The 27,873-nt window shown below is 42.5% G+C and overlaps 1 protein-coding gene across 1 annotated transcript; it reads right to left on the reverse strand.

Moving 5' to 3' along the window:
- Positions 1-119: 119 nt before the first annotated feature.
- GRPR (gastrin releasing peptide receptor) lies at positions 120-26,569 on the reverse strand. The gene is made up of 3 exons (XM_030477524.2): positions 25,516-26,569; positions 7,911-8,262; positions 120-2,426 (listed from the first exon to the last, which is right to left on the reverse strand). The coding sequence occupies exons 1-3, from the start codon at positions 25,932-25,934 to the stop codon at positions 2,034-2,036; spliced, it is 1,164 nt and encodes a 387-aa protein (XP_030333384.1). The 5' UTR covers positions 25,935-26,569; the 3' UTR covers positions 120-2,033.
- Between the last annotated feature and the right edge of the window lie 1,304 nt (positions 26,570-27,873).

Genomic DNA, 27,873 nt, shown 5'->3' on the forward strand with positions numbered 1-27,873 from the left:
AGGTATGTAATTCTTTCTTGCCTTCAATTAAATTTTTACAATGCTGAAGAAAATATTTAGCAAAAATATTTTAGGCCGGCTATATGTTTTTTATTTTGAAATGTCATAAACAGCTCGAAACACAACCAAATTCTCTGAAATGGTCACAGACTGGGCTTCTGGTATGGTACGTGACTTCATGTTAAAGGTCAAGCAAAGCAGCATCCTGCTGAAGATTTTAGTAAATGAGGACCTCAAACAGGCCAGTAAATTGAAATTAATGCCATGTATAGTGTAGCTGACTGCTACACAGTCAGCTAAGCAAAGAAATTGACCCATCATATTAGTTATCAGGCTGATTGGGGCGTGGGGGCACTCATGACTGCAGGAGGGTGTGACACAGGTGGGGGTGCCCAGGGACAGAGGGGTCACAGGGCAGGACTGCTCTTAGCAGCACATCAGCAGGGTGGTGTGGCCACATCCTGAACTCACGTACCTGCATGTTGAGCCTCACCTGGAGGAAGCTGCTCTCAAAGGCAAAATCAGCGAAAGTGTTCAGAGCTCTGCTTTTGACATCGCAGCCCTTTTGCAATCCCTGGAGACAGCAGCTCCCACCAGCATCCCTGAGCAGCCACAGGTGCAGCGCTGAGTGTTTTTACACTGCACACAGGACTTTTTCTACATTCACAGAGCAAGTCCAACACAAAGTTTTACCTGTTTTCATTTTTCTTTTGCCATGTAAAGGAAAAGGATCACCATCAAAGAGGATGAAGGTCATTAAAAACTTAATATTATGCTACAGTGATTGGTTTATGGCCTCATTTTGCAGCAGCTTTATCACATGTGCGGCTTCACTGCCTGTCCCGTAGTCCATGCACTTTGAGAGTTTGTTATCTCTAGGACATGGTGCTTCTGTTTCCAGAATAGCTGTTACCTGGCACAGAAACTGCTTTGGAGTGAAAAATACAGAAGACCTGTTTCTCCAATTTGTTAGCCAGTTCTGGCACTACGTCTCCACAGATTTCTGTGAAGGGAAGAAACTGTGGGAAAATAGAAGGAAAAAACCTGTGGGTTGGAGATCAGACCTTGCATTGCTGATAGCTTTTACTGAAAAACCAGAGTGTTTTACAAAGCACTACTGCATGAAAAATAGCTGTGCTTAATTTTCTTAATTGCCTGCCCTTAGCCAAACCCAACTAAAATTTTGTGGTACCCCTTAGGTGATGAGACATTCACTACATCACACCTTGAAGACAGGAAGAGCAAAATAGTAACGCTTAGAAAATGCCCTGCTGTCCCCTGCACAGCATGGCAAAAGCTCACACATTTGAAAACTGTAAACATATTCCAACTCACATTTATTCACGTTACTGCTTTCACATTGATGTTGTGCAAGATACTGCTCATTTCAGATGAGGCCACTGACATGCCCCAGTAAACTCTAGATATATTTTATACTATGAATTAATACTGTATTCAGAACATTTATAAATACTTGAAAAGTCTGTAAATGACCTACATTGAACTCCTTTGTAAAAGTATTTACCTTATTTAAATGGATTTATTTTGGTGTCAAAATATATTATACTGTGAACTTCTGGATGCAATTGTTCTGACAAATTCGTACACCTGGTATGGTCTTTGTCACTGCTTCTGTAAGTCTGCCTGAGTTTGGGATTGAGCAGAAAGTGATGAAGAACCTGCAGAGCCAAATTAGATTTGATCTTAAGATGCTCACTTTGCTCTCATTAGAAGCAGCATATCCTGAAGCAACGCAGCACTTCCCAGGGAACTCTTGTGGGCTGGTGTTCAGTGGTCTACTGCTTTGGTGATGGCACAGTCCAAGGTGAAATGTTGGATGTTTCAACCTTAGCCCAGGATGAAATGTTGGATGCTTCAAGCTCCTCTTCAAGTCTGCGCACATTAGACTTCCTTGTATGCATGTGTGCATGTGTGTGTGCATGCGTGAATGTGTCTGCTACTCACCATCCCCACAGGGCAAAACCAAGCAGCCAATGCTAAGTACATGATGCGGCCGTCCCTGACTGCGCCCTTTAGACATAGCCTTCGTGGCAGACGTGGTTGCCATTGATAAGGCTGAAGGTAGCCAGGGAATGGTTGGTGCTCTTGAGAGAGGTCATTCGTGTGGTGCTCCTGGCCATGCTCTGGGACCGGATGAGGAGGCGAGCTCTGCAGCAGAGCAGCTGGTTGTTGAACTGTTTCCGAAAGCTCTTGCTGAGCAAATAGAGAGCAAACGGGTTGACACAAGAGTTAGTGAATGCCAGGATCCGAGCGCAGATGCTGGCAATGAAATGCAGGACTGAGGTGTCTACCTCTGAGTAGTGGTAGGACCGGTATAAATAGATGATGTGAGTGGGGAGCCAGCAGAAAGCAAAGAGGCAAACAAAGACCAGTACTGTCCTGGCCAGACGCTTACGGGATTCAATCTGGAAGAAGAAAGAGAAATGCAGATTAGCAGCTATTCCTAGCTCAGATCAGTAGCTAACTATTTTTGCCAGTGCTGCAGCTTTATGGTTAGAGCATGGCAGACAGCACTGCCAGAGAAGGGCAACCTGGTCTGCAGGTGAACACAGTCAAGAACCCTCCTTGTCTCACCTCAACCCCTTGCCCTAAAAAAAAATAATTCTGAAAATTTATGACATAAGAAGTAGCATTTCCTTTCCTGCTTAGAGGTAAAATTCTAGTGGTTTGTCACTTTGCAAAAACCCAGCTCCAGCAACAAAAGTGTGGACATCATCTGCCATCTCTCACTCCTACCACTTTGATACCAGCATCAGAAATAGATGCCCAGGGCGTGGAGCAGGATCACAGGAAAGCACCTGAAGAGCGGCACAAAGGATTTCCAGCCACTCCAGCCAATAAGTTGACTTCATTGGCGGCCCAACTTAAATGCCTTATGCAAATGCATGGGGAATAAACAAGAGGAGTTAGAGACATGCACATGCCTGCAGAGCTATTATCTCACTGGCATCACAAAGACATGGTCTTCACTGGCAAGTGCTCCAGCCACGCTGTCCAAGTCACAGAAGGCAAAGTCAGGGACTGGGAGAAGGAAAAACCTCCCACTATAGGAGAAGATAAGGTTCAAGACTACGTAAGGAACCTGAAGGTGAACAACTCCATGGGACCTTATGAGATGCATCTGCAGGCCCTGAGGGAACTGGTGAATGAAGTGGCTAAGCCACAAGCCATCATATATGAAGTCTGCATTGAAATGCCCGCTGACTAGAAAAGGGGAAACATAACCCCCATTTTTAAAAAGGGAAAAAGGAAGACACAGAGAACTACAGGCCAGTCAGTCTCACCTTGGTGCCTGGCAAGATCATGGAGCAGATCTTACTGGAAACTGTGTTAAGGCACATGGACAATAAGGAGGTGATTGGTGACAGCCAGTATGTCTCAACTAAAGGCAAACCATGCCTGAGAAATTTGCTGGCCTTCTATGACAGGGTTATGGCTTTGGTGGATAACAGCAGAGCAAGTCATGTCATCTACCTGGACTTGTGTAAGGCGTTTGACACTGTCCCACACGACATCCTTGTCTCTAAACTGGTGAGACCCGGTTTTGACCACTTGGGGGACAAGGAATTGGCTGGATGGCTGTACTCAATGGGCTGGAGGGCTGCACTCAAGGAGTTCTCGTCAATGGCTCAATGTCCAATTGGAGACCAGTGAGGAGTGACGCTCCTCAAGGGTCGATATTGAGACTGGCACTATTCAATATCTTTCTCAGCCACATGGACAGTGGGATTGAGCGCACCGTCAGCAAGTTTGCTAATGACATCAAGCTGTGTGATGCAGTTAACATGCTGGAGGGAAGGGATGCCATCCAGAGGGACCTTGACACGCTTGAGAGGTGAGTGAGTGCAAACCTCATGAAGTTCAAGAAGGCCAAGTGCAAGGTCCTGCACATGGGTTGGTGAATCCCAAGCACAAATACAGGCTGGGTGGGGAATGGATTAAGAGCAGCCCTGAGGACAAAGACTTGGGGATGTTGATTGATGAGAAGCTCAAGACGACACAGCAATGTTTGTTTGCAGCCCAGAAAGTCAACCGTATCCTGTGATGTATCAAAAGGAGTGTGACCAGCAGGTTAAGGGAGGTGATTCTCCCCCTCTCCTCTGCTCTTGTGAGACCTCACCTGGAGTAGTGTGTCCAACATAAGAAGCATGTGGACCTGTTGGTGCAAGTCCAGAAAAGGCCATGAAGATGATCAGAAGGCTGGAACACCTCTCCTATTAAGACACACTGAGACAGTTGGGTATGTTCAGCCTGCAGAAGAAAAGACTCCAGGGATACCTTAGAGCAGCCTTCCAGTACCTAAAGGAACCTACAAGAAATCTGGAGAAGAACTTTTTATAAGAACACGTAGGGATAGGACAAGGGGGAATGGCTTTAAAATGCAAGAGAGTAGATTTAGATTAGATGTTAGGAAGAAGTTCTTCACTATGAGGGTGGTGACACACCAAAACAGGTTGCTTGGAGAAGTTGTGGCTGCCCCATCCCCAGCAGTGTTCAAGGCCAGGTTGAATGGGGCTTTGAGCACCCTGGTCTAGCGGAAGGTGCCCCTGCCCATGGCAGAGAGGTTGGAACTAGATGATCTTTCAGGAGCCTTCCAACTCAAAACATTCTATGATTCCGTGATCTGCATTAGTCACCCACATATAATATTGACGTAGGTAATTTTTATATATTAACTTATTATTATTGCTATTATTGTTATTAATTATGGTTGAGGGGTCTGGGATCTTTCACAGAGCCCAGAGGCAGGACTCTCTGCCCTGGGGCCATGTGGTGTATGTACACAAAAGTGCTGCCAACAGCTCATGGCCCTGAGACACCAAATACAGCACTCAGAGGCTGAAGGAGCCAGAGAAACGGAGAGAGGAAATTCTGTACTTGGAGAAACACAGAGGCAGTGGCAATGTGCACCCTTCAGCTGAAAGAGCTAGGGCCATGAGACAGATGTAGGTGGTGAATAGATGGATGACTACCTCTTTTAGCATAATTTGGGCTTTTCCAGGGAAAGGTGCTTTTACAATGTCAGCTAGCATACAGCATAACCTTCCTGCAGACAAGCCACACTTTTATTTTACTTCAGTGTACAGGCTTGGAGTCAACCCAAAGGTATTGCTCAACTGAGAGGAGCTGAGGTAACCTGTACCTTGTCTTTTGTTCACCAATGCTGCAAGCTAAGACAATAATGCCACTGAAAAACACATCTTTCTTCCTAATGAACACAAGAGCCATGACAGAGGTTGCCCAAATGGAGAGGATGGACAGAGTTGCCCGGAAAGACCTGATAAAATACACTGCTCCTTGGGAGAGGTTGTGCAGCCACACATTTGCAGGCATGTGATGTGTAACACCACTGACTTTTTAGGGTTTCATAACATTCTCCCCTCTGGTAATCTCTGCACCTCTTCCCAGGCACTCCAAGGGAATTGGTTGCATCCCCCCTTCTGTGTTTGATTAGGACCTGAATGGCCTGAAACTGCCCCTACACCCAGCCTTGCTGCTCTTGCTTCCGCCCTGGTGCAGCTGTGGCGCCTGGCCAGGCTCCTGGGACAATTCCCCATCCTCATTCCCCTTTCGAGCTGCATGCGTAAAATAGAAACTAAGTATTTTACACAGGCTGATCTTTCCTCAGGACAGGTGCAAGCAGGGAATAGGCAGGAGAGACCTGACAAGCCCATTTTGACTTTATTTTGTGCCCCTTTAACAGCATTGACTGAAAATCAGACACTGAGCTTAGGAAGGATTGACATGTACCAGATGATAATCTCTAGAGAACAGGCTGAAAATTAAATCCTTTGAGAAAGGGTTCTCCTTGGCTAAACCATATATTCTTTTTAAATGTATCCTTAATTTGATATAGGGCCATTGAGGCCACATCTGCACTGTAAAGAAAGGAAGCAACGCAATAATCAATACCAGTTATCTCAGATGGAGACCTATAGCTCCTGAATGCACTGGAGGATAGGAATGATGGACCGACAGTACTAGTCTGCAGCCTGGCCTTTTGCTTTCTTTAGAGCTCTCTCCTCAAAACCAAAGGGGGAAAGGGCTGCTTTTACTACTCACTTTATTGTCACTAATCAAAACAGTCATCAAATCAGCAGAAAAATGGCCTGCAGGGGAGAAAGAGTTACGCACATTCAGAAGGGGAAAAGGATAAGGATTTCTGGGATCAGACATCATTTAATGGGAAGAAAACACAACTTTACAGCCCTACTGTTTCACCTTAGCACCTGAAGACTGCATGAGATGATAGCGATAGGTCATCCTAAGGTGGAGATGTCAGCTGGGTGCAACTATATGAATAATTATTCAGCTGAAGAATGGCTTGTGTCAGTTTAGCTTAGGCTGAAGCACACCTTTGTTGAAAGGAAGAGATAAGGTAAATAAGGTAAATAAGTTTTTTAGAAACAAGTTACCCTGCTGTTGCTTTCTTACTGGGACAGCCTAAGGCTCAGATGCATTCACATTTAAGCACTGACCTGAAACACCCAGTTGCTTATACAGGATTTGGATTTCCCCCTGGAGATTATTCTTTTTCTCTCCAGTTGCATACAACAGGAGCAGTCAAGAGGAAGCAGTCTCCAGCTGAAAGGCTGGAGTTAAGTTGGCCAAATCCTGGCTAATTCCCTTCACTTGGTTCAGGACTTGCACATTTTCAGCCACACATTTTCAACCAGGGCATGAAACTTGTTTGAAATATATGGGTCCCAGCTAAGCAACCCCAACCATGAGCTCTGCAGTGGTATGGTTTGGGGAGTTCTATAACAAAAAAAACCCACTCGTGAATGACAGTAAAAGAAGTAACTCTGCTTTCAAAGGTATAAAGGGACAGTTAAAAGACGGCATTATTCCATAGCAAATGGCCTGATTATATGAATCAAAGACTAAGGTGAAACCTGAGGCTAACAGTTATTGGACCAGAAGACTGACCAGTCTGGCTTATAACAGAGGACATACAACAGGTGAGTAGGTTATTCTGTCCAACACCACTCCCCTCCAGAGACCCTAGAAAAAGAGGCACTTTTTAAAAGACAGTTGTAATGACCAGCTAGTTTAAAGGAAGAAGCCAGGACTCTTCTCTTTTCCTTGAGATTGCACACTGCAAAAATCAAACCATCCACAAGGCACATAACTTCAGTGCATCTGTGAGGATCCCACACTGTCCTGTTCCATCCTCCCTCCTTGAGACCCTGTGCCCACCACTGTCCTCTTATGGTCTCCACTTCCTCAGTCCCTCTCCAGCCTGTACTGGTTTCTCAACATGGCACAGCACCAGTGGATGAGATCTGGAGCCATGGTGAGTGTAGCAGGCATTGCTGCTCTTGTGGAGCAGCCACATACCTCCCTGACTGATTAGTGCTCCTGGCCCTGGGGGGACCCTTGGAGAAGGGGCTTCCCCCACCTTCACTTCCCCATTGCTGTGTTCCATTCGCTTTTCAGTCCAGAGTACTGAATTACAGAGCCAGCCTTTCCCTCTGTGTGAAGAGGTTCTGCTTCATGGCGCAAGGCTTTATCTAGGGTCCTCTCTCTGACAAAGCAATTTTGAGAAGTTTTGATTATCATCTGCTGTGTCACCCATCAGCTTCAGTCTCCAAACATTGTACCCAGCTCTGCCTCCTTCCCTGCATCCTTGTCAATACCTTCCCAGGCTTTGGCATGGGTTTCCTACTGCATTTGCCATGGTAACCACCCTGCCAAAGTCTCTGAACTTAGAAGCAGGAGAAGCTGCTTTAACTGTTTAGCCCTGTGTCATGGCTTGTTTCAACCATTTTAATTCTTTTACCCCACCTAATCAGATGCAGTCTATCCCAGTATAAATTTCCCTGCATTCCCTCTTTACTCCCAGATTCAGAGGGAATGTGGATTTTTGAAGAAATTTGAGTCTCTACCTGTTTCCTCACGTGCACGTTTCCTTCCACGGGGATGTTGTAAGCACTCCGGATCAAATTCTTAGCAATGAAATAATAATATACTGAAATGACAGATAGAGGAATGATATAAAAGATGAGAAATGATGCCATTGAGTGAATTTTGGGATGCAGCCCATCTGAATGTGGGTAAGGAGCACAGCTGATGAAAGTTTTATTAGTCCCTTTGTCATGGAAAGGGTGCAGATCTGAAAACACTGCTTCAGGGATGGCAAGCAACATGGATACAATCCAGATTATAGCAGCTCTCACACAAATCTTCATCAGCGCATGGGATGCTTGCATCTCCATTGGTCTTACTATAGCTTTATACCTAAAAAAAAAAAAAAAAGAAGAAAGAAAAAAATAATTCATTGGTCTCAACACTCAGGGATTGTATTCTTGCTTCTTTCTTCCATTTAGAAAAACAAACAAAAGAAACAAAACTCTTTTTTACTCTAGACAGTGAACCTTTTTTCCTGGTGTTTTATATGTTGATGTTTTCAATAGACGTCTTATTTTAAAGCAGAGCCACCTGTCATGGGTCCAATTAGTTTCATATATAAATTCTGAGTTAATTTAATTTGTAATTGACCACACGAAGCACAGTGCTGCCTGACATTAATATGTATGTGTCCAAATAGCATTAAGATAGGAAGTGCAATCACAGACTTCAGAAGTATATAGCAGTTTACACCCCTTCACAAAATGGTGTAGAAGGAAACTCGATTGAGATTTTGCCACACTTTTCATTTTGAGCTGGGAGTACACTGGCCTCCTGCGAGCCAAATCTTACCATTTCTCAAGCTGAAAAATGCATGTTCCCATTTTTAATTGCTATTTGGTGGTGTAGTTGGCAATTAAGAGTTGTCCATAACTCAATGCACTCAGGCTAAGTAGCCAGAGCTGCTAACTGACTATTTTGAAGTAAAAAAATATCATTACTTGCTATACTGAATATGTAGAAGACGTTTCTTGATCTGCAATTTTGTCTTTCATTATTTCAGCTTTTCAGAAAATTGTACTTTAGAATCCAAGAAAATGAAAGAATCAAACTTATTTGAACTCAATGTGTGAAATGAGAGGACTGTAAAACAGAAAAGCTTCATATCTGCTGAAGCCCTGCTCTGGCAGGAGTCTTCTCTCCAAGTAAATCACAATTCACACATGCATTCAAGGAACACAGTAGAGGAAAAAAGGTGCTTTGGAAGGAATATTTATAGGTTTCATAGATTAGTATTTAGGGTCATTATCATAACAATTACAATGTGTTGGCTGTTTCTTCCAGGATCCGCCTCACACTGCGCATCACACTTTTGCTTCTCTCTTGGTCGCTGCCAGCTTCCTGGGGATTGATGGATGCCTGGGTCCTAAACTGTCCCAGCCCACTTTTGGCATGGCAGGTACATTCTTATGTGTCTGCTCTGGAGTCCATTTCTAAGCTCTTACCAGGATCCTGGCTCTTTCAGCCAAATTGGGCACTGGGGCAGGAGCACAGATAGTGAGCATAACACCCTGCCTGAGTCCAGGCAGCATGCAGCAGGGTCCATCTCCCTGGCAGCCCAAGCCCATGCTCTGGGATACTCTGTGTACATGATTGATTCCCCACATACTATAGCCTGCATTATCCGAAAGCTCAGCATTTGACAGAGGAGTCTATCAGTCCTGCACTGTTTCAATTGGGTAATTGCCACATTTGCAGGATAAGCATGTATTCAACTTCTAATTGTAAGCAATAACCTGCTCAGCATACCTGCTCCTTCCTTCTATGTTTGTATGCATGCATGTGTGTGTCTACATCCCTGTGTGTGTATTTTACATGCATACACATATTTTTTATATATATTTTATACATGTGCATGTATATACATGTATGGATAAGTAAATACGTAGATTTAAATTTATTTTTATTTATTTTTATAAAGATGTATCTGGACATCTCATAATTTGCAGGTGTATCTTCATACAGGTGTCTTGTGCAGGTGATTGTTCCTTTAATGGACTGCAAACACCTTGCTCAGTAGTTTTCTGTTTAACCACCCACACCCCAAGCTCTCCAGCTCCTCTTTATTCTAGCTGTACAGCTGCAGCAGCCAGGCACAGTAGTTTTCAGGTTTGCTTAGCACCTTTTTGGCTTGCACTCTCAAACTGGGGATTCAATGTTGTCATACTACAAAGCACAATCTTCCAGTGAAGATCATAATCCCAGGTGAAGAAAATCACAGCACTTAAACAAATATGATGTTATGACTACTGCAGTAATAAAATGGAAGAGCCAGGCAAATTACTAAAACAGTGTACAGAAATAGCTCAATTTATAGCCTGATTCACCAGATACAGAGTATTGACAGAAACAATAGCTAACTGAACATCTTCAGTAAACCCTAAGGAAGATAAATGCAAAAAGAAATTAATTGCATATCAATGTATTCATAAATTAGTTAATTCAAAGGTATTTCTGCAGATGCTTATTGTATGCTTATCAACATGGTATGTTAGCATAATTATTTCAGGGATTTTCTCATATAATATAGCCACCTGAGAGAATATTTTCCAGTATTAATTTCTACTAACATAAATGAGTTGAAGAATACAGAGAAAGAGAGCTCCCGTTTTATTTTTATTAACATTAATAGAGTAGGGAGAGTCAGAAAATTAATCCATTTCAAGTTAGTAGCATACTTTAATCAGAGATGGCATTTTCAAACAATGTAATTTTGAAAGACCATAATTAGAAATGGCTAGGAATGCTGGCACTGATTATTAGCATTTTGCTTATTTTGAAAGCCTCCTACAGCAGATGATAGAAAAGATCTGAGAGAGGTTTTGCTTGCAAGGGACTCAGTGTAGACCTGAAGCATGAGGTTGAAAGCACAAAACGATAAAACAGAAAAAACAAAGCTAGGAAATAGGTTTTGAAAATGTAAATTCTCAGACGTAGGAACACAGGTAGGTATTTTCTTAAGAGTCTGACAATTTAATCAAATTATTTTGCTGACTGTTTGGATTGCTTTCTTGATGTTGGGCTTACTTATTCAGAAATCTTCACTAATCTATGCTATCCTGTGAGTATTAATGCTTAATTGACCAGTATTGATCTGGTGGGAGTCTCCATTTCCAGCCACCTTGCTGGTGGTTTGATGGGTCTCTTCCCAGCTCAGTAGCTCTACTCTCCCTGGACTGCAGGGACTTAAACACTTAAACACTGCAGGGGCTGCTGTGTTTAAGGGCATGGGACACACACGCAAGTGATTGGACCCTCAGGTTGGGCTTGGGATGGGAGACCACTGGGAGATTTGCCTGTGGTCAGTGGTCAGAGAGTGAAAAAGCTGCATCTCCTGGCTGGTTTCTGAGTGGGGCTCAAAAGCTGTTTCACTCCTTTACTTTCCCACAACACTTTCCTGATAGCATCAATCCTGGATTTTATCATTTACTTGACATTTCTTAAGAACTTCAGCTGCTGGATTTGAGCAGCAGCTGGCCCTGTTTTTCAGCATCTGTATTTCCAGCTTGTATATAAAATATTATTTCAAGCTTTCCACTTTTATTATTTATTATTATAAATATTATTTCTAGCTTTGTCCTCTGCAACTTCTTTTTCAGTAAGTTGGCCTGAGGGACATAACTTTCCCATATTTGACATCCAAGATTTGAATAATCCAATCCACTTTGAAGGGGACATTGATGAATATGCCTATATACCTCAGTGGAGCCATGGACCTAGATGGCCGGCTGAGTGAGCCCTCATGGTAAGATCTGACAACACCATTGTTTTCAACCCATGTAGCACGGGCTCTGAGGGTATGTGTCACACTGCATGCTCAGCCTGTCTGCAGTGGACCTCGACGTGGCTCTGGATTTATCACCTCCAGCTACTCTCACATTCGATCTCTGTTTATTGTTTTATATCACTTTGTTTTCAGCTGAATTCCTTTCCCAACCCACATTTAAAGATTTTTTTTTTTAAGATTAAAAATCAGAGGTATGATTCATGTCCTACAACAAAGGCCAAAACTTTGAAAGAAAAATATGCCTTCTGAAGATTCAATTGAATAAAAAATGATACAGTCAAGAACTTGTGTCAACTCCAATTTCTCTCCAGTTGTTAAATGATGCAAATGAAAATGACTGGGTTGCCAGTCTGATTGAAAATATAAAAGAGATGCTGACCTTTGCTACTGTTCCGTCTTTGAACTTCCCTGTTCCCACTGTGCTTGTGAAGCGGCAACCTGCCTTGTGCACAGAAGCTCCCAATGACCTTCTGGCCAGGACGGATGCCAGTGATCTCTGTGTCTTGCAGTCTCATTCAAAGAAGCCCACACAAAGAAATTACACGCGAGGCTATTTTAAGTGCAATTAATATAATGACAGTTCATGAGGCACTGGAAAGATTCACCCCATAGGGCAGTCCTCCCCTGCACCAACTTCAGTGACTCCACTGCTATCTCTCTTCTCCAGGTCAGTCTCCAGGCCTCCAAGAGGAGCCTGGAGAGAGTGTTGCTTCAAACCAGAATGCCAGAATTCAATAATATAAAATACATGATAACTTCTCAACATAATCCCCAAAATTCATTGAGGATGGATAGGAGCCCACAGAACACACAGCTCTCCGCTAAATCCTGGAAAATATCTTCTAGAGGCCTCTTAGGATCTCAATCATATTCATTGAATAATTATTTCTCATGACCAAAACTACTGAAATGACCATAAACCGCTAAAATGTGACACACACATAAGGTTTTCCTGTGGTAAACACTTTTCCCACTGAGGTTAATATGCTAGGGAAACTGGAAAACTGGGTCATTATCCTTGTGTTAATAATAGTATAATGAGAACACCACCTAATGTACTCTAAAACTTTACTATGCAAACACTGGTTAATATTGAGCACTTAGCCCCAAAGCTGCAACTTCAAATATAAACAAAGAAGTAACTTTAGCATGAAAAAGGCAGTTACAGATGTACTTTGCAAAAACACAGTTCAAAATAAGGCCCTAAACTGATGTCAAATTTTCTTAAATGCAGCTTCTCTGCTAGTGCAAAATATTTTAGCAATCTTTGTGTTACTCAGCTGAGCCAAGAAAATACACACCAGCTAAAGTATAACCAGGTTTTGCCCTCAAAGCCATATTACCTACGTGTTCCTAAGCACAGAGATAGCAAGGGTTGAAATTTGCTCTCACACTGGGGAAGAAAGGACCTTATCCCTGAGGATGCTGCTTCATTTCATCCCTCGTGTTTTTTTCTTGTCATCTTCAGCCACTTATTTGTGCCTGCTACAACAGCCACAAAAATTAAATTAAAACAACCAAAGCGTGTGAGGAAAATCAGACATTTCCCTTGGATTTTAAATTAATTTAGCTCTGTATGTATTACTGCCTATTTGGGTTTTTTTTAGGAATGTAACTTTATGCTCTGTGGGAAAGCAGGTTCTGTAGTCAGCCTTCACTTGCTTTCCTCTTTCATGATTGCCGTTCCCCCTTCCCTTATGTCCGCAATTAAAACTAATGTAATGGCCCATACAACAGCCTTCATTGTATATCTGATAGATATTTGCAAAAAAAGAGGCAGGCTTTTTTAAGCTGGGAAATACCACCTTCTGCAGTGTCTTTACGAGTGGTAGGTCAGCAGATATTAATTTCAGCTAAAATGGTTTGTGTCCTCTGTAATAACTGCAGTTGCTGCCAGTGGCAATGGGAAAGAAACACCCCTTCCTCATGGCAGTGAATGTAGCTGCTCATACAGGTAGGTGGCTATAGAAGATGTTCCTCCTATCTGAATATGACAGCAAATATTGTATAGCAGCTATGTGCCAGCCACTATATCCCTCTCATCTATTGAATCTGGCTTTAAAAGGTGCATTAAGTTGCTTTCCTAACTCTCCCTTCCTTACTTTTTCAGCAGTAGGAGTGCAGCACTAGAAAATGGCTGAAAGAAGCTCTGCCACAGAGTATTTCCCTTTTTTATCACAGTCCTTCCAAGCACACCTACATTCCTGCTACTGAACCTCACACTCACAAGAAATATAAGAAGAGAAAAAAAATCCTCCCCATCCTTCCTGCAGGGAAATGGGACACCGCCCCCCCAAAATGAATTTGCAGTAGTACTTCAGTTTCAAGGGAAGTTTCCTCCAAATAGTGTCGTTCATTCCTATGTCCTACACTGTTTACATAAAAAGATCCTGAGCCTCACTCCTGAATTTGTATAGTGGTTCGAAAAAGCAAATGCTCTAAAACCTGTTCAAACAAAATTTCAGAAAGCTTGCCCGCCCTTGTTTCATTACCAGCCCCACTCTTTCGACTGCATGAGGCTGGTGTAAAGATTTGACATATTGCTGCTTTCTGGTTTTCTCTCTGATGTGAGAAATCCACTTACAAACTTTTGAATCTGTTTAAACTGAGCTCTATTTTGAAATTTTGGGCTAATGTGTACCTGAAACTGAAATAAAGAAAAAGCAGAAATTAGTTGGAACGAACTGATGCCTTACAAAAATAGTCATGTAAATTTCTGTGAAGTGAAAACTCTGAGTTCTTCTCAGCTCTAGAAAATGAGTCCCTGAAATTGCCACGACTTCCTGTTGTAATGATGAATGAACTGCCTCTCAGTCAGCACGTCCCCATATTTCTTCTGTTCTCACCTGTAACCAAAAGAGGGAGAAAAGATGTGCAATTCACACTTCCTCTGATCCCCAGTCATCTGTTCCCATTTGTAAGCTTTATGCGTGCACATTGATCTGGTCTTGGCCGATGAATAGACTGAACAAAAATCTTCTCATTAGAACTTTGTAATTATTTTCTACTAGTATCACATTATTGTTTTGACCTGGACTGGCTCAATTGCCATGCAATAAAAACCTCAAGCAACAGAGAAAAAGTTGATGCTGTGCAAAAACTACATAAATGAAGCATGTTGGAGCCTTGTTGAGTGTGTAGCTCCACATGGAAAGCAAAGAAAAAGTCTTACTGAATATCTAAAGACATTTCTGAGAAATGCAATGCCCCAAACTTTCCTTATTGTTTCTACCATGAATGCCATGAATATTTATAGCTCTGAAGACAATTCAGTAAATCCAGAAAATTGCTAGACTGTCTAACCCATCAACACATTCTGACAATCTATTCTGGGTCTATCTGCTTTCCGCATACTTAGTTAAGATTATCATTATTATGCATGATTCTTGCATGAACATCTGTTATTAAAATCTTTACTTTAGTAAATTGCATATGGGCACAAAGACATCTCTAATGGGCTAGTCTTACATACATTGGCAGGTACTGCCTACTTTATCTCTCTTTTAATTAATTAACATTTAAATAGAAAGAAAAAAGAAGCATTGATGGAAGTGGCATAGTTCTCATTTTTGAGGCATGTGTTCAGATTTCAGACTGTATACCTGTATACTGCTAAATCATTCCGGAATCTGGACAAATGGGAATGTCAGCCCAAGAACGACTAAGGTCAAAATTGAGACAGTGTTTTAGAGACCATGGAACTGCACTATGCACTGGAGAAGGAGAGCTTAGACAGTAACTCTTTCATAGTGAAGGTGCTACTCCTAATCATGACCGTCCAGAGCACAAAATATTTTGGAAATTAACTATATGTGTGGACAACAATGGAGGTAACGGTTATTTCAGGAAGTAGTGAAAGTCCCATTCACAATGCTTTCCTTATTAGAAAGACTCCCTTTCCACCCTTTATTCTCTGTAGGTGATCAGAGCCAAGACTCTGAATGAAACCCTGATCCCAAGTCAAAGATTTCAGTTGGGCCAGCCCTGTAGTTTGTTGAAGTCCTTGCAAATGCATGTGCCTGCTCATGCAATGGAGCACCAGATCACATGCTGGTGGAACAGTTTGCTGGTGCTGGGATTGCAATGTGTTGTGCATCCAGAGCTGAGCTGGATGGGCTAGTGATAGCACCTGATCCATGAGGCAAGGGAAGGGGCAAGCTTTTCCATCCAAGGCTTTGCTGTCTCAGCCAAAGTCTTCAGAATTGTCCATGGCATGCAATAGTCCCTCTGCATGCCTGAGGACTGAACTCTTACCAGGACAACTAAAGCTGGGGTCTCAGGCACAGATCCCTCATCTCACTAGAGAATCAGCCTTGTTTCTTCTGAAAGCACCACTTTTAGTGCATAAAACCAGCATCACTGGTTAACCTAAACATGAGGCATAATTGCTGGATGTCTCAAAGAGCCAGTTACAGAAATTCACTGGAGTTTCTAAAAATGGTAGTTTCTCAACCCGAAACGCCCTGCCTGTGATGTGCAATAAATCAATATTGTACCTTGTTCTGACAGAAAGAAGAGTTCATCATTGACCTAAAAATTTGCAGTTCCATAAGCTATAGTAGCTGTAGTGTGCTTATCTTAATTTTGTGGAAAAAGAATAAATATATATATGTATATATATATATGTATGGATGGAGCTTCAGCCTTAAGTTAAAAACAGCTGTCAGATCAACTGGCTGGGAATATAAATGTAAAGGGGGCAGTGCTAAATATACTTTAATAGCTGACCCCCAGCCTCCTCCCTTGTCTCCCCCACCTTTCCCTAAATAAACTGTGCAGGGTGAAAAGCTGCCCTGAACAAGAGAAAATGAGGAGTCATGCTAAAACCTCAAAGAAGTAATAAAAAAAAAATCAATCTACAACAGATGGGAAAAGAAGCAAAAGTAAATGACAGCAAATATCAGAGTTTGAAAATGTTGGTGACTGATAAGGGAAGGCGGAGAAGCCAACAAATTATCAAAGGTTGCTGTGTAACAGACAAACATGCATTTTCAAATACATCAGGAACAAAAAAAAAATCAGCATGTCAGGCATACATGTAAATGATGAAGATATGAACAATGATGAGACAAAGTGAAAAGTGATGACTAGTTATTTGTCTTCAAGACCAGATGTGAAGGAGGTATCTAGACCATGCATGCAGTATTACAGATGTAGCAGAAAACTCATCAGCTGTTTTAAAGAAGTTGTGAGCCAACATCTACTAACACAAAACAGTTTCACACCATCGGGCCTGAATAATTTACGCCTAGGATTACTAAAGGAACCAGCTGGGCAACAACTGGTGTTAATTTTATTTACAAATCTTGAACAAGTAGAGAAATTCCCCAGAAGTGGAGATCTGGCTCTAAAGTTGTGAAGTTCAGGAAGCTGGAAGGTGTGACCGCAAAAACTGCCGGTATTTGGGTTGCCCAAGGCCAGTTGTAGATAGAATAATGGAGAGGTTAGTCCTACTAACAGACGATAATTAATATATTGTCACAATATTGTAGATGATGTAATAGGATGTGGGCCATGCTGGTGTACAAGGGAGGTGCAGCCTGCATGGGCACATTGGCATGGTGACTGTGCATGTAAATATCCACATATGCCAGGGCACACGTGGTCTTCCCTCCCCTATCCACTCCCATGCAATCCCTGTGCCTCTCCCATGGAACAGGAGTTAAAATTAGCAGTCCTGGACTGGGAAGGGGGGCCGTTCCAGGTGGGGACACTGAGTTCCATGGCCTCCCCACCAGGTCCTCAAACATGCTGGTAAAAAGGTAGCAGTGTGTGGAGCCATTTCTATCTTGGTCCTTGGAACCTGCAATATTATTTATTGCTTATATCAGCTGCTTTGTGCAGGCTACAAAACCTTTGTGGGAAAGTCTGCAGATGACACAGCAGCTGACCAGACTAAAAAGATTGTAGAGTCATTGGGATAAATGGATGTAGTCTAACAGAAGTCATTTTAACTCAGCCAGGTATGAAATAGTGTATCTAGGACCCAAGTGAGTAGATAACGTGATCTTTCAAGGAAAGAGGAGACCAAGAGAAGACATTGGAGCATCTCTTCCGCACCGGACAAAATGAGACATCCTGTGCCATTCTCACCATGTCATGGCTTTAGTGTAATCAGTACCTGAGCTAGTTAGGATAAAGCTAAGACAGTTATATAATGCTTAAGTCCTTTCTGTGCTTCAGTAAACATAGGTGACATAAGTGACTTTCACATGGACTTTCAGATGCATGTTCAGGTCAAACAATCTAGTGCTATCCTTGACTGCTCTTATCATAGAATAACAGAATGGTTTGAGTTGGACCAGATCTTAAAAATCATCTTGTTCCAACCCCCTACCACAGGCAGGGAGACCTTCCAGGTTGCTCCAAGCCCCGTCCAACCTGGCCTTGAACACTGCCAGGGATGGGGCAGCCACAACTTCTCTGGGCAACCTGTGCCAGTGCCTCACCACCCTCAGAATGAAGAATTTCTTCCTTATATCCAGCTAAAACCTACCCTCTTTCACTAACTGTTGCCCTTGGCCTGTTACTACAGGCATTGGTAAAAAGTCCCTCTCGGTCATTCTTAGAATCCCCTTTAAGTATTGAAAGGCCATAATAAGGTCTACCTGGAGCCTTCTCTTCTCCAGGCTGAACAACCGCAACCCACTCAGCCTTTTAGTTATGCTATTAGTTAGATTATTGTGCAGTGGGTAGAGGTCAGAAAATTTTCGATTCGAAATATAAGCTCTAAGCAGTGAGGATAACAGGATGCCAGAGACAGGAGGGGGACAGGGTGATCTGTTCTCCTTTAGTCTGAATAATTACAAAGTTGCCTAGTGTCACTGAAAAGATCTGTTTTAAACCAAATCCTGTGAGATATTCAGCAGCCTCTGTGCACAGGCAAGAAACGCTGCTGAATCGGATGGCTAGGGCAGTTAGTGCTAGTCCAGCATCTGCATCTCTGCTCTTCCTAGGTCATTCGACAGCTGAATCGCATGCTTCAGAGCTGCCTGCAGGTGTGAAGAAACTTTTTTCCTCTGAGTGTGTTGTGGTACTGTTCTCTGTCCTGCCTTCCCTCAGAGCTGCAGAGACTGGCCATAGCTGGAGGGCAGGCAAGGAGAGGATGGGCAGAGCTCTGACAACACTTCTCTCTGATGCTCTCCTGTCTTCTGCAGTCTGGTTAAACTAATCTGATCATTAGCCTGGCATCAGGAAGGGAGTTTTCTTCCTTTCTCTCTCTTTCTTTCAACAGCAATTGGCTTGCTGCTAGGACACCTTTGTGGCGTCCTTAGCTCTGTGAGGTCATATGCAGCAGGCAGTGTGTGAAGGAATTGAAGAGTCTGCTATGGGCAGGAGCTTGGCCAAGATCTCATGGCCCATGGTATCCTACATGGTATGGAGTGAGGTGGGCATGTGGGGACAGAACTGGTGAGAAAGAAGTTAAGGGACTTTGCGGGGCTAACAGTGGAGTTTCTTTTCAAAATAAACGGAAAACAGGTTATTGCAAGGGTTGTCTATGAGCACAGCATCTACTGTATGTTTCACTCCACATACAGGACGGGCTGTGCCTGCTTCTCCTTTTTTCAGCTCAACTCCATTCTACTCTCTCAGCCAGGCTGTTGTCCACATCTGAGCACTAATTAGTAAACACATGAACCAATGGTACCACCACGCAGTGATGGTGATGTCCCAGACCAGCATGTTCAGTCTGACACACAGCTGACAAATTCTCTGCAGCCAGTTGCTCTCCTTATTAACGGTGTGTACAGCAGCTTGTACCATGAGACCATGACAACTGATTGGGGTTTTTAGGTTTTACTGAAATGTAAACAATAGGTAATCCAACTTTCTTCCTTTTGATTGCTTAAATATTGACAGTCTCCAGCACATTAGCACTGACTCTAACCTCAGATTTGTGCACTGGTCCCACCGCTATAAATGGGAGCTCTAATGTTCCTGGTTATAGAAGCGCCATGTATTGTGTTTTGGCCATCTGCTCTGGCTAATCAAGATATTCAGAAAGTTTGTGCTGTTTGATCTGTTTCTCTTGGTACAGATGATGCAGGGGCTGAGGAAATGAGAGCTAGAAACAAGAGTGTTAAGAGTGTTTATATATTGACACAGTGGCCAGCAACACAGGATCTAAGACTATACATCAGCTGAAAGGCATATGTGTATCTCTCTCTGCAAGTACCCTGTGCCATCAGCACAGAAGAAGCAGTGGCATGGACACCATGCCAGCAGCAAGGGGTGAGGATAGGCTGCCCGGTGCCTCAGAGAAAGGGAAGGCTTCGGGCTGGGGTCCAAAGTCCCTCCGGTTTTCTTCCCTGGCTTGGAAGGACTGGTGCTCTGGCTAGGATCATGTCAGTGGATCCAAAATGTACATGTAGGGGTATCATTCTGCTGATTCGCATTGACTGGAATATAGGCTGTCTTGGTAGTTCAGAGAGTGGCTTTTTCAGCCACCCTCTCAAAACCTTCCTGAGGCTGCACAATAAATTGCAGCACAAGTAAATTGCTCCAAAATAGTGCCTTAGTGACCTGAAGGGATTTCATGAATGCTGTGACTAGACTGCCCTGAATAAACTTTGGACCTGACACTTTACTGACGGTACTAAAAAGAAGTGTCACTCAGTAAATCAACTCAATGGAAATCCAGTTTGGCCTTCCATAGCTTCATTTCAGAGTGGCATGCTTCCCTTAATCCTCTTGTGGAAACATAACCCAGTCATTGTAAAATAGAACAAAATAACTGACAAGTAGATATTACTCTTCCTCTGATATTGTATGTAATATTGATAGTAGGGCTAGAGACATCCAAATCGCAGAAAAGATGAGTCCACTAAACAAAGTTTTTTGCATATTTAAACATATCTTCCTAGAAATTCTGGATTTGTTTCTTTCCTTTGGCCACTACTTTTTGGGAGAGAGGGTTTGTTTGAAGCTTTTCTTTCTTAGATAAACACTCATATGAGTCCAGAGGAACATCAGAAGTTGTGGCTGTGACCCACTCCAAGGGACACAGGATAGCTGGATCCCTGCATCTATCCCTGCACCCAAGCATTGAGGTCAATATTTCCAAAGTTAATATCCCCATTTCAGATCTCCCATATAACTGCATTTCCTGCTGCCTGCATCTGGTCTTACCAAGTAAGCCACCTAACCTCAGGTGTAATGTCACCCCATGCTCTCTCTATGCTGTCTCTTTCAGAGCACAACAGCAGGCAGCTCTGGCTGGCAAGTATTGCTGCAGTTTTCCAGCGCTAAAATCCAGATAATCCAAGGTGCTTAAAGTAAAGATGCTGCTTGTAACCTCCACTTATACTTTACACTTACTCTGCTGTGTGCTTGTAAAAACAGAATTACTTTAGGAAGGTTTCACTGCGTGAGCACTAGGGCATTTTGATTTTTTACTATGTCAGCAAAACAGTGGGGAGTATGATCAGTGCTTGACAGCTTGGGTAATTCAAATGCAAATGTATAAACCCTGTCAGTCAAGGGAGAAACAGGCAATTAAATAAAGACATCTCCCATGACAAGGGCAATTAAATGGGCTGCTTTTCCTCCTACTGTGCAAAGATTTTCCTTAATTTCCTGTCACTTGCTGAGCCAGCTTTGGCTTTTCTGCCTGGGCTAACAGCCCAGGTGTCACTGCTCTCACAGGTACCTCTTATCCTCTTTCCCCTTGTGCTAAGGAGGAGGAGAGCAGGCCAGCAGGCAAACACAAACTCCCTCTTTGCTGGGATGAGCTGAGCAATAGCTGAAGAAATCCACTGCCTTGACAGAGCAGAGCAGCAGGGCAGACAGATGCCCTTTCCCTGCCAACCTCATTTACAGTCTTTTGAAAACACACAAACACACACCCATCAACTGCTTGTTTCCTTGTTCTTGTATACTCAACCCTCCCGCCTTATCACTCATGGAAGGTGGCCTTAAGCACAGCACAGGCCTTAACCCTCTCCTGGCTAATCTGCAAATTTGCCAAGCTTGCAGGAAAATGGGTCTCGCTGACAGCTCCCACTGCTCCTGTGAATGCAGCTAGACAGATACAAGTACCATGCAGCCAATGGAGTAGTCCCACAGAAAATATGTTTCTAATATTAACTTTTTTGCTCTTTCTTGGACATTTTCAAACAATTTAACTTTAGCACGGTGCAATCGGATGACTGTACTCAGAGCCAACCTAGGCACCCAGGGATCCTTTGGCTATGCCCTACCAAACCAAAGCTGTGCAGGCATGTTCATCTGTGTCTATATGCGTGCAGAGCACCTTGCAGGCTTTGAGGCTCCCACTGCAGGAAAAGCTGAGATCAGCAGTTTGTCCCTCTGTTTCTCCTTGAGAGGAGCTTGTAAGTGAGCAGCCAATCCTCTGGACAATCACTAGGTGTTAGTGGGTTGAACCACTCAGCAGCTTTAGGTGCTCTGTGTTGGACGTTGGTACTTAGCTGAGTGTTTGCAGTCACTGGCAGATGATGAATTCAGTATTATGAGCCCTGCCTAACACATGGGAAAGTGGAAATGGAAGGAATAAAAGTATAACAATAGAAAGCATACTGATGCAACCATGATGTGGACTATGCAAAAATCTATTAAAACTGGGACTCTTGTTTTCAGAAGGTGATCCAAAGCAACAGAGATGATTTGTACAATTGTCGTAGCATGTAGCATACCTGTCTCACTGCTCTCTTACACACTGTATTTGCCCATCACATCTACCCACTGCCTTTCACCTTATGGTCCCATCTTTGGAAATGACCCTGTTATATCACACACCAATGCTTTCTTTACACAGCAGATTTCTGACCCCTGCAATGCAAAGTCTCTCTTGGCATTACCATGATACCTTCAGTAATGCCAACAGTTGTTCCCACTCACTTTTGTCAATGGAAGGATACTGGCACTGAAGGGGGTTTGTTTTTTCTTTTTTTGCAGAAGATGAATTATAGGCGAAAGGTCTGTGGTGCACTGACAAGTCTCCTTTTCCTTGGAGACAGTGCCATGTGATGCTATTCACAGCAGGTAGTTTAAGAGTTTTTCTCTCCCATGGTCTGTGGCTTCAAATCATGAGAACAGGGACATTCACATGCTTTATGTGAACATCTCAGGTAGGATTCACATCACTGAACATTAGCCATCTCAAATATGGACATCTAATCTGTGTTAAACAACAAGGTTTCCTCTATTTCTGAGGGGGGATATAGGTATTCTCATACAGTGGTTTATCCTGTCTCCTCTGGAGGCATCCCTTTCCATGCTCTAGGAGACACCTTGTGCTCCTGGAGCGGCTCCTCGCCTCAGACAACAAAAGCCAAGTGAGATGTGTCGTGCCTGAGCAGTGTTACCTGCTGGAGTCCCGAGTCATCATGTTCCCCTGTCCTCACAGCCATGCCCCTCTCTTCTGCGGGTGTTTCCCTGCAGGGCTGAGCTGCTATTCATCCTTTGTGCAACACCACAGCTGACGTTGGATATGGTTGCCTAAGACAACAGCCAGTGCCGGGCTCAGCATCTCTCTACCCCAGAGGCCACAGCAGCAAGTTGGGCTGCTGGTCTCTTCACAGACTCGGGCAGGCATCACCATGCTGGTCACAGTCAACTTGCATCCTGGAAGATTTCCCTGTACATTTTAAGTTCATTTTCCTAATTATTCTGACATGATTAATACTGGGTCCTAGAGTTCACAGTGACAGTTTTAAAAAAATAAAGATAGGCTAACTGGCTGTGAGCTGACAAAATATAGACTGTATTATTTTACAAAAAAATTATCCCAGCACTGCAGTTAATATACCAAAACAGAAACTTCAGCAAACATAATAGATAAGGGCCATTTGTGGTTCAGTGCACAGCATTTAAGATACATAGATCTAATAAAGGTAAAAGTTTCATTATTATCTTCTTCTGCAATGGACAAGAGATGTGTTAGAAGAGGGTAAAATGACACCTTGGAAATGGCAACAAAAAGTCTTCTCCCGCGTGCATGCCTGCCTCCCTTATAGCCAAGTGGCATTGAGAAGTGTGGTAATATTTGATCACCAGTGCAGCACAATGGTTAACAGGATCTAGATAAAGCTGAAATTCACAATTTAGTCACCAAATCCCAAGCTTGCCACAGCTGCTATTTTCTGTTCTGTTCGCTCACTTCAGGCAAAAAACTCTACCGATGTGCTGCTCAGTAAAAGCATTTGCAATGTTTACTTTATGTGGCACGTGATCAGAAAGCAACAAATCTCTCTAATTTAATCTTCTTTATGATGCATTTTTCTTTCCCTGCCACCCCTTAAAACAATTCACGTTACAGCTTTGGGAAGGTGAGTTTCCTGGAGAAATACTGACTATTTTCCTACCATTTTCTTCAAGTAGTCAGAGGGGAACCAGCCACAACAGGAAACTCGGGAATAAAAGTGTAGGTGGTCCTTTACAAGGGCATTTGTGCAGTTTTCCTATTTTCTCAACATTTTTAGAGCAAATTGCTTGAAGACTTTTGCCTACATATAGGTCTGTTTGTTGTCTGCTATTGGGGCAGACAGTACTATTTTCATAAGTACCCTGACATGGAGGAATTACTAAACATATTGACCAGCCTGTCTCTGAAACACTATGGAGCCATCTGCTTTTATTGAGACCACACACTGTATATCGAAATATATGTATGAACTACCTTAGAAATGGAACAAGTATATTCTGATGTTTTATAGTAGGTTAGGAGGAGAGACACAGAGTGGCATGTAAGGAACTACTTAAAGCAAACCCAGTTTCATTTCTTTGTGATCAAGAAATACAACCTCCAGCTCCTTTTTGAGCAAAACAAAACGAAGTAAGTTTTCTTATTGGAAATCCTAGTACTTCTATGAGACTTTATAACTTTAGTATGATTACAATGTATTCCTTAATCTCTTTCTGAAGCATCCAAATCAGAAACAGAATATCCTGGATTCTATGACGTACATAGGAGTTTCTGTATAAAACAACAGTTTAATAAATATTTAAAACCTTTCCAGAAAGGTAGAATTCATCCTTCTAAATAGCATTCAAATTAAAATGTCTTTTAAATTTAAATCTGAATGCTTTGAGAGTTTTCCAAAGCCTCACAGAAATCCAAAATAGAGCTGGCTTATTAGAAGCAGCTCATTTGTTAAAGTCAAACATCGCTTCACATATTCTAAAATAGCATAGCTACATGTTATTTTTATCAAACAGAAACTTTGGTGGACAAAGTTTTCTAACCAGTAACACAGATCAGTTTTGATTGGATAAGGGGCCAATGGTTTAATCAAGGAAAATATACTGGCTATAATGAACTGAGATTCCTGGCTTCAGGCATCCTCATTTGTATATTTGGAATATATTTCATGAAATATTGCCTCTTGTAATTAGCCTTAAGGAAGCAAGCCACTAGAAATAATTGATTCTAACTGTGCTTTAAACTGCTACCTCAGTACCTTCACACTTCATGAAATATGGCTCAATTATCTTTTTGGCAAATTTGAACATGCTAGCTTTCAACAGAGCTTCATTAATGGTATTTTCTCTCTCCGGTCTTTAGCTTCATCTGCTCTTGTTTTTCTTTTAATTAAGCTAGACTATTAGTTAAACTGCACAAGCATTTAGTTTAATCTAGAAAAAGTATTCTGTGTTCAGCCTGCATCCTCCTCAAGTTGTGTGCTCTTAACTATCAGAAATGAAATGAAATGAAATTGTTCTTTTCCCTCATTAGGTTAAAAATATGCTTGTTACCTGAAAATATGCGTTTGTAATCATGTATTTTATGGACTTGTCATTATACAGACTTCTTTTCAAGGCTACAGCAGCCAGCTTACCTGTCGGCTGAGAGAGCAGTGAGAGTAAAGACTGACACCCCTACAGAGGTGAGCTGTATGAAGGGGATAAGTTTGCATCCAGTTCTGCCGAACAGCCACTCATCAGCAAGGTACCTGCTGGCATCCACGGGCACACAAGTCACTAACAGCAGCAGGTCTCCCAGAGCCAGACTGGAGATGAACAAGTTAGGGACATTTCTCATAGACTTCACAGTACAGAAGATCTTAATCAAAGTGATATTGCCAATAAGGCCTATTAAAATGATGATGCCGTAGATAGTGGGGATGGCATAGAGGAACGCTGGGTAGAACCAGTCATCACCGAGGAGGGAGAAGTTTGCACTCTGGTTGACAGAGAAGTTGTAGAGAATGAAGTTATCTGTTTCTAGGTCTAGCAGAAGGCACTCTTCAGATGCCATTGTCCTATGTTGCTTTTCTCAGAAGACAGCTTTCTTCTTGGGAAATGATCAAATAAATTTCTGGCTTTAATTTTGCTGTTGCTTGCTGTCTTTAAACAGTCAGAAGAGCCTAAAAGTCATATCACTTTGTGACAGATCTTGACAATAAACAAACCAAAAAGCAGCTGCAGGTTGCACAACTGTACTGTTTCCATAAGGTGAAAGGAGAACATCTTTTAGCATAGTTTGAATCCTGAAACTTGCCTTTTCCTCATTGACTTGTCTCTCTGTCAGGTATTCCTCAGCTCTGGAAGGCCATTTATCAAATTCAAAGACCAGTAAGTGGGCGGCATTTTCACAGTGGAGGCTTTCTAAATTCTCAGCTCCAGGTCTGCTGAGCAGAGCCAAGTCTGAAACAAGGGAATTACAAAAAGCAAGAACTTTTGGTAGTTGTTGTCACGCTGCATTGCCAATCTCTCCCTCTTTCAGCACCTGCGCTTGCCAGCTGGATTTAAAATGAGGAAAAAGCAGGGCTCCGCTGACAGCTCGGATCCTATAGGCAGGATCTTCTGGACGTCAATTCTTCCCCCGCTTCCCAGGATGAGAGCAGGCTTACTGAAATGACTGCGGTAATTCCAGGCGAGCGCCGGAGAATGCCAGCCACCTACCGGAGAGTCTAATCACTGCCGGCGAGCAGGGAGATAGATTGAAAACACACCAAAATCACCGTTAACTCTTTAGAAGGTAAAAAAGGAAATAATAATTAAAAAATCTGCTCATTTATAGCTCGTGAGATGAAGTTCACTGCTTCCCTTCCCCCCCCCCCCCAAAAAAAAGAAAACAAATAATTAGTTCATACTGCAAATAACGTGATCAGAAAAGCAATCACACCTTCTTAAATAAAAGCACACGTACTTTGCACTTCGGTTTGCACTCTGGAATTTAATTGTTCCAATGAAAGAGAATAATGATATGGAGCCAAGTTCATCCCTCTCAGGGCAAATTAACTAAGTAAAGCCAATTAAGATAAAATCAGCATTATAGTTAAAGAAGGCAAATGAGTTTTAGCACTAAGTAGCTGCAGTTAACCAGGGAAGCCCGAACTCTGCGCATCTTTTTTTAATGTTTTAATTTGGGGGTAAGAATAACAAGGGACAAGGTTTACCATTCAATGCAATCATTTCTCTGTATGAGGTACTCATCACACTGGCATCTATAGGTAATGCATGTTTAGATGCAGCAGAGAGAGACTTGCTTGGCTTTTAACAGTCTGAAAATATTCTTTCTTAGAGCTTAATTAAGACATAACTATTACTGATGCCTTACTGCTTTATAACAGGCTATTTACTATTATATACAAGGACTTTGCAGAGAAATGCAGTTAATTTGTAAACAAGCCTGCAGAATTAAATGAAGCTGTAATTTACACCTCCCCTTGCAACTACTCATTTTTGCAGGCAAAAGAATGTTTTATCAACTGCTAGAATTACTTGGAAGTGAGGGGGGAGATGATTCAAATCAGGCATTAAAGTATGATCACTGGTTTCTAGATAAAGGAAGCATTTCAGGACATGATCTGGAAAAATCCGCAGGCGCTTGGGAGCCATGTCCCAGGGTGGGATTCTGAGCAGGAGACTTCAGTAACTGTTTGTCTGCCTCATCCTTGTGACCCAGGTCAGTGTTTTCAGCTGCTTTGCTGCTGTTCACTCTAAGTCAACAAAGGACTTATGTGTACCCTCAACTTTAAGTAGGGCTACTTAGATATTTTTTCAAGCCAAACACCCAAGAGAATGCTGTTCTGAGGGCTCAAGGGAACAGAGGAGAAGCCAAATTTTCTGGTATTCATTTCAGACAAAAGCCTAGTTTTAAAAATAACCCTGAGATTGCCATGGTTAAAAGCAGAGGACTCACAGCTACTGTGCACAACCTGATCACACAGCACAGCACAGGACCCACAGTG

Source organism: Strigops habroptila, chromosome 2 (assembly GCF_004027225.2).
Source record: "Strigops habroptila isolate Jane chromosome 2, bStrHab1.2.pri, whole genome shotgun sequence".
In the NCBI taxonomy this organism is placed as follows: Eukaryota; Metazoa; Chordata; class Aves; order Psittaciformes; family Psittacidae; genus Strigops; species Strigops habroptila.

Excerpts from the sequence above, each read along its gene's own strand:
- GRPR (XM_030477524.2), bottom strand. The coding sequence starts at position 25,934 with ATGGCATCTGAAGAGTGCCTTCTGCTAGACCTAGAAACAGATAACTTC. Across the intron at positions 8,263-25,515 it reads ACTGCTCTCTCAGCCGACAG|GTATAAAGCTATAGTAAGAC; the intron begins GTAAGCTGGCTG and ends TTTTTTTTTTAG. Across the intron at positions 2,427-7,910 it reads ACGTGCACGTGAGGAAACAG|ATTGAATCCCGTAAGCGTCT; the intron begins GTAGAGACTCAA and ends TTCTTCTTCCAG.